Source organism: Hyla sarda, chromosome 7 (genome assembly GCF_029499605.1).
Source record: "Hyla sarda isolate aHylSar1 chromosome 7, aHylSar1.hap1, whole genome shotgun sequence".
In the NCBI taxonomy this organism is placed as follows: domain Eukaryota; kingdom Metazoa; phylum Chordata; class Amphibia; order Anura; family Hylidae; genus Hyla; species Hyla sarda.
Window position 1 is genome coordinate 181784262 of NC_079195.1, and position 13616 is coordinate 181797877.

Here is a 13616-nt window from a genome sequence, read left to right on the forward strand (position 1 = left end):
TGCCAGAAAGTCAAACAGATTTGTAAATTACTTCAGTTAAAAAAATATTAATACTTCTAGAATTCACAACAACAAAAGAGAAGTGTGCACTCACCGCAGGGAACGTCAGGCTGTACCGGAGTCCGGGTCACGAGCAGCAGGTTACTGGAGACTCATCACGGGGAGCGCTCAGAGGCGATGCCGGTCTTTCGCACGATAAAGCGTGCTTCTTCCAACCTAGAAGGCCAGAAGAAGCATGCTTTATCGTGCGAAGGGCCAGTGTCGCCTCTGAGCGCTCCCCGTGATTAGTCTCCAGTAACCTGCTGCTTGTGACCCCGACTCCGGTACAGCCTGACGTTCCCTGCGGTGAGTGCACACTTCTCTTTTGTTGTTGTGAATTCTATGATGCCTCACTCTAGTGTATGCACCCCGCAGGTGTCAGCGTGATTGTCTGAAGGCCACTGCATTTACCTCCACCAGCCCATCAGGTGTGCACCTACACCATTGATTGGAAATACACCGCCAGGGAGTGCACGCTCTACTTCCGATATCTAATTACTATTAATACTTCTAGTACTCATCAGCTGCTGTATACTACAGAGGAAGTTATTTTTGAAATTCCCTTCTGTCTGACCGCAGTGCTCTCTGCTGACACCTATGTCCATTTTACGACCTGAGCCGGAGCAAATCCCCATAGCAAACCTATCCTGCTCTGGACAGTTCCTGACATGGACAGAGGTGTCAGCAAAGAGCACTGTGGTCAGACAGAAAAGGAAATTCAAAAAGAAAAGCACTTCCTGTGGAGCATACAGCAACTGATAAGTAGTGGAAGGATTAAGATTTTTTTTATAGAAGTAATTTACAAATCTGTTTAACTTTCTGTCATCAGTTGATTTAAAAAAATTTTTTCCAGGGGAGCACCCCTTTAAAGGGTTTCTGGCAGCTCTACATCATGCTCAGAGCTTGAATGTCAAAGAAGCTGTGCTGAGCTGCAGCAGCACATCTCCTCCCTCCCCCACTCCACCTTGATTGACTTACATACAGGGCTTATGTTCCAACTAGGAGCCAAGCACATCATTTTTCCCTATATCACGCACACTCACCATCATTGGTCCAACAGCACCGTTTTTTTTATCCCAGCATGGGGGCATTGCTCTAACATTGCTCTAAATAGGTCATGTGATCACCAATCTGACTCTCCAAATCCTCCAGTACATAATAGATACAACTGGATGTCAGACTCCGACTTCCTGTGGACTACAGGATGACATCCATCTGTAGTTTATCTGCTGTCTCTATTGGATTAGGATATACAGAATTTATAGACCTCCCATGAGGCTATGTTCACACATTACATTTCCCTAAATCATGGCAAAAATGTGTCCAATGTGCAAAATATGGTAAAAACAGGTACTTTTTACCATGGTTTTGGAAAATCCCTGCAAAAACAGCTAAAATGCTGTAAAAATTTGTGGAAAATGCAATAAAATGTAACGTGAACAAACGAAGTCGTAAAATCTTCAAAAACACTTTAAAAAGGGTACTTTGAAGAAGAAAAAATCACCAATTAACTGGTGCCAAAGAGTTAAACAGATTTCTAAATTACTTCTATTTAAAAATCTTAATCCTTCCAGTACTTAGCTGCTGTATGCTCCACAGGAAGTTATGTAGTTCTTTTCTGACCACAGTGCTCTCTGCTGACACCTCTGTCCATGTCGGGAACTTTCCAGAGGAGGAGAGGTTTACTATGGGGATTTGCTTTAAATTTGGACAGTTCCTGACACGGGCAGAGGTTGTCGGCAGAGAGCACTGTGGTCAGACAGAAAAAAACTATACAACTTCCTCCGTAGCATACAGTAGCTGATAAGTACTGGAAGGATTAAGATTTTTAAATAGAAGTCATTTACAAATCTATATAACTTTCTGGCACCAGCTGATCTGAAAAAAAAAATGTTTTTCACCGGAGTACCTCTTTGTGCTTATAGCTCAAACACTTTTGCCTCAAGGCAATATTAAAAAAAAAAAAATTACTCTAAGAAAAGAAAACTGCACAGTATGAACTGACACCAACCCATTTATGAGTCTTATGTCAATAGTCAAACCCACAGCCAGAGGCTTTCTGGAAAATGTAAATCCAAAATCTTGTGCCTGCCATGTCAGAAAAAGGAGGTAAGAAAAATGCATACACAAGAAACAATAGCCTTTGCTGCACTATAAACGCAAAAAGAAAAAAAAATCCTGAAATGCTTATTTCACATTACAACAGAGGCTGGTAATAAAAGCAGACAACAAAAATTTCAAAAATTTCCATTGTCCAATACTAAATATCAGACACAAAAGTGTGAAATTGATAAAAAAAAAAAAAAAACACCAAATATAATACAGAACTCAAATATTTAGTCTACTGTACTGGTAGCTGTGAAGTTCTGATAATATTAAATATACTTAAAATAAATACATAAATAAATAGATATTAAAACATTGTGGTAAAAACCAACAACATTTCTATAAAATGTCATTTTAACCTGGGTACGATAACGGGCTTTGTGAAATAAAAAAAGGGGGAAAATATTTGCCAAAAAAATAAATAATCCAAAAGCCTTACAGCAACCAGTACTCTTGGTATAATTGGGAAGACAAGGTTATATATTCTTATACTTAGATTTTAACTAGAGTAACGGTCTATATTCAGATAATCAAACTGGTTTTTCATCTGTGAGTGCGTTCTTTCATGGCTCAACATGATTCCTTTCCGTGCAAAAGTTTTCCCACATACTGAACATGAATATGGTTTCTCTCCTGTGTGAATTCTCCGATGCAGCAAAAGACAAGATTTTTGTGAAAACCTCTTTCCACATTCCGCACATGAATAAGGCTTTTCATCAGTGTGAGTTTTCTGATGGGCTAGGAGATAAGACTTTTGAGAAAAACGTTTCCCACACTCTGTACATGAAAATGGCTTCTCGCCTGTGTGGATTCTCTGATGTAAAAGAAGGTTTGCGTTTCGGGTGAAGTATTTGCCACATTCGCAGCAGAGAAACGGTTTCTCGCCAGTGTGACTCTTCTGATGTCTGAAAAGAGTTGATTTACGGGCAAAACATTTTCCACAGTCGGGGCATGGATATGGCTTCTCCCCTGTGTGGATGCGTTGATGTCTGATGAGTTCGGCGTTCCAGTTAAAACATTTACCGCATTCAGAGCAAGGATATATCTTATAGCGTCTAAACGGACTGTGGTGTGGGATAATATCGGAGGTGTTTGGAAAGCAGACATGTTGGTCAGAAGGATCAGTTGGTATTGGACCAATTTCTGGACTATGAAATATGGGATACATATCAGGAGTAATAGGGATTTCATCTGGTAAATCTTGTTTGATGTTGCGGACATCTATGTCACAGGTTGGAGATAATGCTGGATGTTCCTCTAAGGGGCTCTTGCTGCTGTTTTCCTCTGGGAGTAAAAGAAGTATATGAAAAAAAAGTGTAAACATAACAAATGCATCCACAACTAAATAAAAATTACATTTCTTAAAGGGTTACTCCGCTCCCCAGCGTCCGCAAAATTCCACCTCACACCGGAACATTGAGTTCCTGGACGCTGTGTGCGGGCTTCCGTGTTCAGGCCCGCCCCCTTGTGACATCACTGCCTGCCCCATCAATGAAAGTCTATGGGAAGGGGGCGCGACGGCCGTCACGCTCCCTCCCATAGACTTGCATTGAGGGGGGGGGGCGGGACGTGACGAGGGGGCGGGCGTGAATGCGGAAGCCCGCACACGGCGTTCAGCTACTCAATGTTCCGGACGCTGGGGAGCGGAGTAACCCTTTAAGAGAGTAGAGTTGCGTAGCAAGAATTCTTACGAGTACCCCCACCCATTTACAAACCCGGATGTTCTAGTCATTGAATACACATAAGCAAGACACTGAATCTCACCTGAGTGATCCTTCTGATGTCTAAACAGAGTAGACTTGCGTGTAAAACACTTTCCGCACTCCGGACAGGAAAATGGCTTCTCACCAGTATGACTGCGCAAATGTCGGATTAGCTCGGCGTTCCAGTTAAAACATTTACCGCATTCAGGGCAAGGAAATGTTTGAAAGGGTTTGAATGGTTGACTGTGAGGAATAAAGTTTGGGAAACCAGGGAATTGTATCCTTGGCTCAAAAGGATTGGAGGATAGATGGAGGTTAGAAAACAATGGATAGATATTCGGGATAATGGAGTTTTCTTCTGAAGAAAATTCTCTGAAGTCATTGTCTTCCGTCTCATAATCTGAAGAAATGAGGATACGTTCTTCTGAGCTGTTCATGCTTGTGTGTCCATCTGATAAAAGACACAATGGCAGGAGATGAGCAACCACATCTATAGCAGAGGTAATGTCAATTTCTGATCACATTACTTCATCTTCTGTGTCAGTGTTTCCCAACCAGGGTGCCTCCAGCTGTTGCAAAACTACAACTCCCAGCATGACCGGACAGCCTTCGGCTGTCCGGTCATGCTGGGAGTTGTAGTTTTGCAACAACTGGAGGCACCCTGGTTGGGAAACACTGCTCTGTGTTCTGTCTGGTTCATATTTATGGACAATAATATTTATATAAAATCTTGGGTCTTTTATATAAGATCTTTGGTCCGTCTGGCTTCATAGATATGACCTGACTTCTACTGAGCTAACTAGAGAAAGAATATTTAAAACGTATGGCGTGGAAAATACACTGGTGATATTAACTCCTAAAAACATATATAGTTGCATATGTGGTAAGGCTAATTAGCCTGTATTTGTAGGAGGAGCGTTAAGGGCTTAAAGGGGTACTCTGGTGGAAAACTTTTTTTTTTTATGAACTGGTGCCAAACAGTTAAACAGATTTATAAATGATGTACTCAAGTAGAAAACAGACATGGTGCACATCTACAATCTTGTATAATGATTCAATTGCTTCTCAGCATAATATCAAAAACTAACAGGTTGTTAGTATACGTTTTGATCAAAAAGTACAAGCCCACTCACCACGTCAAGGCCACCTATCCTATTCAGAGTGGGTCCCTAACGTCCCTAGCATAAAATGGCGCAGCACTGGGCAGCGACCACCACCGCAGCGACACCAGTGCTCACAGGGGAACGACCCAGTGGCAGAGCGGCCCCAACGCCACTCAAACCAGTCCATGGGTCGCACCTCCCCGCAGACACGGCAGCAACGGACGCCGCACAGCACCACACCAGTGTGAACAAGGTGTAATAGCTCACTTACCATGCTCTCCCAGTCAGGCTGGGAGGCTGCTAGGAAAGAAATGGCCCATGTGTAGCTAACTACTACTTATATAGGGTTGGGCTGAGGGGGTGGGGAAAGTGCAGACAACATGTTAAAATGTGATGTGCACCATGTCTGTTTTCTTCCTGAATTCACATTGTGTTTTCTATCCCCTCTTTTTTTTTTTTTTTTTTTTTGAACATGTTGTTTGCACTCTTCCCCACCCCCTCAGCCCAACCCTATATAAGTAGTAGTTAGCTACACATGGGCGTTTTCTTTCCTGGCAGCCTCCCAGTTTGACTGGGAGAGCATGGTAAGTGTGCTGTAACATCCTGTTCACACCGGTGTGGTGCTGTGTGGCGTCCGTGACTTTTTGTTAAAGTCGGATGTGTATATGAAAAAAAAAAATTCACTAAAATGCAGTTTTTCCCCTCAAAAGTTTACATTTTTACAAGGGGTAATAGGAGAAAATGCCCCCCAAAATTTGTAACCCCATTTCTTCTGAGTATGGAAATACCCCATGTGTGGACGTCAAGTGCTCTGCTAGCAAACTACAATGCTCAGAAGAGAAGGAGCGCCATTGGGCTTTTGGAGACAGAATTTGTTTGGAATGGGAGTCAGGGGCCATGTGCGTTTACCAAACCCCCGTGGTGCCAGAACAGTGAACCCCCCCACATGTGACCCAATTTTGGAAACTACACCCCTCACAGAATTTAATAAGGGGTGCAGTGAGCATTTACACCCCACTGGCGTTTGACAGATCTTTGGAACAGTGGGCTGTGCAAATGAAAAATGTAATTTGTTACATTTTCATGGACCACTGTTCCAAAAATCTGTCAGATACCTGTGGGGCGTAAATGCTCACTGTACCCGTGTACACCGTGAGGGGTGTAGTTTCCAAAATGGGGTCATATGTGTTTGGGGTCCATTGTTCTGGCACTATGGGGGCTTTGTAAACACACGTGGCCTTCAATTCCGGACAAATTTTCTCTCCAAAATCCCAATGGTGCTCCTTCTCTTCTGAGCATTGTAGTTCGCCAGCAGAGCACTTTACATCCACATATGGGGTATGTTCTTACTCAGAAGAAATGGGGTTACATATTTTGGGGTGCTTTTTTCCTATTTTCCCTTGTGAAAATGAAAAATTTAGGGTAACAACAGCATTTTAGTGAAAAAAATGATTTTTCTTTATTTTCCCATCCAACTTTAATGAAAATTCATCAAACACTTGACAGGTGTTAAGGCGCACTATACCCCTTGTTACGTTCCGTGAGGGGTGTAGTTTCCAAAATGCGGTCACATGTGGGTATTAATTTTTTTGCGTTTATGTCAGAACCGCAGTAAAATCAGCCACCCCTGTGCAAATCACTAATTTAGGCCTCAACTGTACATAGTGCACTCTCACTCCTGAGCCTTGTTGTGCGCCCGCAGAGCATTTTACGCCCACATATGGGGTATTTCCGTACTCAGGAGAAATTGCGTTACAAATTTTGGGGGTCTTTTTTCCTCCTTTTACTTCTTGTGAAAATAAAAAGTATGGGGCAACACCAGCATGTTAATGTAATTTTTTTAATTTTTTTACACTAACAGGCTGGTGTACACCCCTACTTTTCCTTTTCGTAAGGGGTAAAAGGAGAAAAAGCCCCCCAAAATTTGTAGTGCAATTTCTCCCGAGTACGGAAATACCCCATTTGTGGCCCAAAACTGTTTCCTTGAAATAAGACAGGGCTCCGAAGTGAGAGAGCACCATGCGTATTTGAGGACTAAATTAGGGATTGCATAGGGGTGGACATAGGGGTATTCTATGCCAGTGATTCCCAAACAGGGTACCTCCAGCTGTTGCTAAACTCCCAGCATGCCTGGACAGTCGATGGCTGTCTGAAAATGCTGGGAGCTGTTTTGCAACAGCTGGAGGCTGTTTTCATTTTTATTGGGGGGGGGGGGGCAGTTTAAGGGGGTGTATATGTAGTGTTTTACCCTTTATTATGTGTTAGTGTAGTGTAGTGTTTTTAGGGTAAATTCGCACTGGCGGCGGTTTACAGTGAGCTTCCCGCTAGGAGTTTGCACTGCGGTGGAAAATTTGCCGCAGCTAAAACTTCAAGCAGGAAACCCTCTGTAGCCTGCCCGTGTGAATGTACCCTGTACATTCACATGGGGGGGGGGGGGGGGGCAAACCTTCAGCTGTTTCAAAACTACAACTCCCAGCGTGTACTGACAGACCATGCATGCTGGGAGTTGTAGTTTTGCAAAAGCTGGAGGCACACTGGTTGGAAAACCTTCAGTTAGGTTCTGTTACCTAACTCAGTATTTTCCAACCAGTGTGCCTCCAGCTGTTGCAAAACTACAACTCCCAGCATGTACTGATTGCCGAAGGGCATGCTGGGAGATGTAGTTATGCAACAGCTGGAGGTACGCAACTACAACTCCCAGCATGCCGAGACAGCTGTTTGCGCATGCTGGGATTTGCAGTTTTGTAACATCTGGAGGGCTACAGTTTAGAGACCACTGCACAGTGATCTCCAAACTGTAGCCCTCCAGCTGTTGCAAAACTACAAATCCCAGCATGCCCACACAGCAAACAGCTGTCTGGGCATGCTGGGAGTTGCAGTTTTGCAACATCTGGAGGTCTACAGTTTAGAGACCACTATATAGTGGTCTAAAACAGTAGCCCTCCAGATGTTGCTAGGCAACTCACTGACTTCCGTAGGATACAGGGAGTCGCATCGCCATCCTCTTCTGCCGCCGATCATCGCCTCCGCCAATGGGTAATTGGATCTTCGGTGCCCGTCCCCTTCGGTTTCCCCTTTCTGCCCCACCTATTGTGGGTGGGCAGAACAGGGAAACCGAAAGTTAACCCCCCCCCCCTGCCCCTGTTCTGCTATTGGTCATCGCTTCTAGATGACCAATAGCAGGGATAGGAGGGGTGGCACCCCTGCCACCTCATTCCTATCCCTTCAGGGGGATCGTGGGTTTCTTGGACAACTCCGATCCCCCTTATTTTCCAGGTCACTGTAGACCCGTATGACCTGGAATAGCCGCAAATCGCCGGTATGAATTCACCGGTGATTTGCGGCGATCGCCGACATGGGGGGGGTCTGATGACTCCCCTGAGCATTGGCACGGGATGCCTGCTGAAGGATTTCAGCAGTCATCCCGGTCAGATCACAGCCCGGCGAGCGGCAGTGATCAGAAATGCGGAGGGCGTACAGGTACGCCCTCAGTCCTTAAGTGATGGGACGCGAGGGCGTATCCATGCGCCTTCCGTCCCCAACGGGTTAATAGAAGTAATTTACAAATCTGTTTATCTTTCTGGCACCAGTTGATTTAAAAAAAAATAAAAGTTTTCCACTGGAGTACCCCTCTAAATACCCAGGTACGTTCTCCTACTGTAGGTGTCCTTTCTCGTGACACGTCTCTGGCTGAGTCTCCCCATACTCTTCTCTTTCCACCTGTGCTTTCCGAGGTCGGCGTGGGGTCACGTCGGCACTTCCGTTCCTCCGCAAGCGCAGGGTCCCGGCGGCAGCGCAAACACGAGGTCAGCTTCGGTGTCAAGCAAAATTAGTAGATCTTGTGGCATTTTCTTTGCGATACGTTGCTTATCTTTTAGGTTTCCGCTGTGGTTTTTCTACTTAAACTTTCCTGAAATACAATGCTGGTTCCCACGCTTTCTTTAAAAATCTCAGTCAAGAACGTTGTCATATCGGCAGGTAAGCAGAAGCGTTTTTGGTGTTTGGTCATGGTTGTCTTGGTTGCAGCACGGATTTTCCTAATAGTTCTTCAGCTAGACAGATCTCACTGCGGCTTTTCATCATCTACACGGTTTCGGTTATCTATAGACTTGTTTTTCCTATCCTTTCTCACCTCATGGTTTCTTTATCGATGCAAGTAGGGTCTTCCATTTGGTTCTTTACTCATGGTGACGCAAGGAAATAGTACTGTTTTACTCACATCTTTCGAAGGCTCTTCACTTCACTTTATTCTCATTTGGATCTCGTTAAGTGTTTCATTTTCAGTTGCAGTCTCATATTGGACTATCTGTTCATTTCTTTTGTCAGCATCTGGTCAGGCTGGATAGAATCTTCTGCTCCTTAATTTCTGTTATCTACTCATCGGTGAGCATTCCAGCAGATTATAGGCTTTTGCGCTTTGTCAATTGCTCACAGGTCACTTGTCAGAAAGTGTCCGGATGATAATTGCAGGATAGGGATCTTGCTAAGATCAGTAATTGTTAGTTGCTCATTCAAGTATTGTATCTTCACAGTCACCATGTCACATGCTTCGGACATAGAGGACAATGTCTCCATACTAGAGAATTCGACTAGGCTGTCAGAGAGTGGTAGTATACCTTCACTTCTTTGTTGGACTATTCCTAAACTTCCCTTGGAATTATTGAAGAAGGGTATCCCATGTCCGGCTACAGCCCGAAAAGCGTAATTATATAGACCATTAGTTTCTGAAACGCCAGGTCCTAGCTATGAGGATCTAGCCAGCCAGACCATTCAGACTTCTCTTAGCCAGTTACATTCTTTGTTGAATAATCTCACGAGCTCTATCACAGATATCCAGTCTAGGCTAGAGTCGGTGGAAGCTAGAAATAATGCTCCTTCACCGTGGTAGTGCCTGATACTCCAGTAGCATCTATGTCACAAGCTAGCCTTTCAGGTACCTCCATTAGTATCCCGACTGTTTACCCGGCACACTTTATTCCTCCAAATTTGAAGATAGATATTCTTGAAGGTAGGGATATCAACCTTGCATCTCGGCTTATAGCTTTGCAAGATCTGACGGAAAACAAAGTTATAGCATGTGGCAAACTTTCGGTGGTGCTAAAAAGCAGAGATGCAAGGCTAAACTAAAAACTTTCCATTACAGAGTTTGTCCTTGCTTTCTGCCTTTTCAGAGATATTCTTGTACTGCTCATCCTGAAAGGGAAGAGTTTGATCTATATTTGTATCATGTTACTGATTTAGCCCATAAATATCCAGGTACCGCTTTTTACGATTATCACAGGTGTTTTTTGGCATTAAACGGAAGCTGCTTTGGCCCAGTTTCAATACACTACAATTTGGTTGACTATTGACACCATATTGTTTTGTAGACACTTCGCTGGTCTTAAAGCTCCAACATGCTCAATTTACCAATCCATATCGCGTACCGCTGATTGGTGTCAAAATTGTACCAATGTCTCTGAACCAGCTCCAGCTAGGGTTTCCTCTGGATCAAATACAAGATCTACCAGGGTAGATAAGTTAGGGAGACTGATATGTTATTTGGGGAAATCTCAAAACTGTAATAATTTCAATTTCTCTGCTTGCCACTATAGTCAGTGTCAGTTACTGCATATTTGTGTTAATTGTTATAGAGCTCACCCAAAAATTGCTTGTCCACTAAAAGCTAACAAACCTTGCTTGAGTGTTATTGATGTGAATGTTTTTGAGTCATGTTTGCGCTCTCATCCTGATGACGTTTTTGTACAGTTTCTAATTACTGGGTTTTCAGAAGGGTTCCACACAGGTTTAGTAGCTCTCCCAGACAGGACTCATGAGTGTAAGAATCTTTTGTCAGCCATGTATGACCCGCAGACAGTCTATTCCATACTCCTTACGGAAGTTGACAAAGGGTCCTTTTTCTACACCACAATTCGAGTCATGGAGAGTCAGCCCTATCGGGATCGTCACTGGCAAATTTAGTAACAAGAAGAGGCTCATTTATGATCTTTCAGCGCCCCATTCCAGCTATATTCCCAGTTTGAATTCTTTAATTCCATCCGAAGAAGTGTCCAAGAAGTATGCTTCTATCGACCAAGCCATTGCTGTAATCATGCAGTCAGGGAGAGACTCTTATCAAAAGCCGAAATTTCCGATGCTTTTAAATTGTTGCCCATTATGCCACAGTTATGGTGTTGGCATTGCATAAAATGGAAACAACATTATTATTTTGCCACCAAATTAACTTTTGGCTCAAAGAGTAGCCCCTGGCTATTTGATACGTTCGCCTCTGCCCTGCACTGGATCTTGGAAACATTGGTGGGTTGTCAACATGTTATCCATTACATGGATGACTTTCTTCTTATAGAAAATCCTTTCAGTTATCCAAGAAATTTGCAGTCTTTACTGGAATACTTTAAGTTACTAGGTATCTCCTAATAAGGTCGAAGGTCCTGCTACATTGCTTACTTTCCTTGGTATGGTATTAGATTCCAAAAGTATGACAGCAAAATTTCCAGAATAGAAGTTAACAAGAATGAGGCAGGTCATTAGTGATTGTTGTAAGTCTAGAGTAATCACTAAGAAAGGTTTGCAGTCATTACTTGGAATGCTCAACTTCGCTATGAGAATAATTCCTCAAGGCAGGTCTTTCATTTCTCTATTGCTTGAATTACTGCCGTCAGCCCCTCAGCAGGACAGTATCATTAATTTAGATGATCATGCCATGGCTGACCTCATAATGTGGAGTCAGTACTTGGATAATTGGAATGGAATCTCTTTTTTCATTCCGGCAGTTAACAATGAATCACCAATCATATTTTCTGATGCTTCTTCACAGATGGGGTTTGCTGCAATCTATGGGTCACAGTTAAGCAAATTGCAGGTTTTAGTCAGTCCTCTGCCCTTTTCGAACTATACCCCATAGTGGCAGCTGCATTTGTCTGGGACTGTCAGTGGCGCAATAAAACAGTGGTTTTCGTCACTGAAAATGCAGCCACGGTCGACATTCTATTAAAAGGCAGGTCCAAGTCTCCATATATCATGTCATTTGCCAGACGCCTAGTACAGTTATCTTTGCAGTATAGTTTCTATTTTTCTTGTTCTCACATCAGCGGTATTCAGAATGTTGCAGCAGATGCTCTTTCCTGTAATAAAATGTCACTCTTTTTCCAGGTTATGCCAGGAGCTGAAACCATAAGCACTCCAGTTCCTCCTCATACATCGCTAGTATTGGATTCAGTAGCTTCTTTATCAAGGCACGTAATCTGGTCAAGGCATCAATGTCTGTTAACACATCAAAGAGTTATAGAACTGCTTGGAGAATCTTTTTGAAGTTCCAGAGAAAGTTTCCAAATACAGACTTAAGTTTCATTGAGTGCATGTAATCTTTTATTGGGTTTTGCCACTCAGAGCTAAAGTTGTCTCATAATACTAGAAAAACAGCTGGCAGAAATTCAAAATTTTTTGTCACTGGAAAATCCTGGTATGGTCTCTATTAGAGATGAGCGACGTTACAGTGATTTGATTCGTCAAGAACCTTGCAGCTCCGCATTTGCTGACTTTAGCCTGCATAAATTAGTTCAGCTTTCCGGTGCTCCGGTTGGCTGGAAAAGGTGGATACAGTCCTACGAGACTCTCTCCTAGGACTGTATCCGCCTTTTCCAGCCCACTGGAGCACCTGAAAGCTGAACTAATTCATGGAGGCTAAAGTCAGCAACTGCCGAGCCGAGAAGTTTGTGACGAATCGAATTACTGTAACTTGCTTTTCTCTAGTCTCTATGTGCTTGGCACATGTCATCAAACAGCTCTCAAAGGCATATCCAAATCCAACACATGTACCAACAAATAGAATTCCCATATCTGGACACGTTTTCAGAGATTTATCCAATACTAGCTGAGTACCTGGCGTTGCCCGGTTTTTCCTTCCTCATCCTTGTTGGGGAGGAAAATCAACAAAGGAGGAAGCTGACTTCAAATCCCATCCCCATATATTGTTGTCATATCCCCTCCTCATACCCCGACCTCCTATCCCGTCCTCCAATCCCGTCCTCCTATCTCGACCTCCTATCCCATCCTTCTATCCCGTCCTCCTATCTCGACCTCCTATCCCGTCCTCCTATCTCAACCCCCTATGCTGACCTCCCATCCCGTCCTCCTATCCCGTCCTCCTATCCCGACCATCCTGTCCTCCTATCTCGACCTCCTATCCCGACCTCCTATCCCGTCGTCCTATCTTGACCTCCTATCCCGTCCTCCTATCTCCACATTCTATCCTGTCCTCATATCCCGTCCTCCTATCCCGACCATCCCGTCCTCCTATCTCAACCTCCTATCTCAACCCCCTATCCCGTCCTCCTATCTCCACCTCCAATGCCGACCTCCTATCCCGTCGTCCTATCTCAACCTCCTATCCCGTCCTCCTATCTCGACCTCCTATCCCGTCCTCCTATCTCGACCTCCTATCCCGTCCTCCTATCTCGACCTCCTATCCCGTCCTCCTATCTCGACCTCCTATCCCGTCCTCCAATCTCGACCTCCTATCCCGTCCTCCAATCTCGACCTCCTATCCAGTCCTCCTATCTCAACCTCCTATCCCGGCCTCCTATCCCGTCGTCCTATCTCAACCTCCTATCCCGTCCTCCTAGCTCGACCTCCTATCCCGTCCTCCTATCTCGACCTCCTATCC

The 13616-nt window shown here is 44.0% G+C and overlaps 1 protein-coding gene across 4 annotated transcripts in view; it reads right to left on the reverse strand.

Annotated features, from left to right (window-relative positions):
* Nucleotides 1-338: 338 nt before the first annotated feature.
* LOC130282801 (gastrula zinc finger protein XlCGF26.1-like) overlaps nt 339-13616 on the reverse strand; it is a 66341-nt gene continuing 53063 nt past the window's right edge. For all 4 annotated transcript variants that reach the window (XM_056531554.1, XM_056531553.1, XM_056531556.1 and 1 more), the window contains 2 exons: nt 3910-4299; nt 339-3429 (listed from right to left, as the gene is read on the reverse strand). In XM_056531554.1, the coding sequence (XP_056387529.1) occupies nt 2645-3429; nt 3910-4299 (1175 nt within the window). In that variant the 3' untranslated portion in view covers nt 339-2644. The remainder of the gene's footprint in view (nt 3430-3909; nt 4300-13616) is intronic.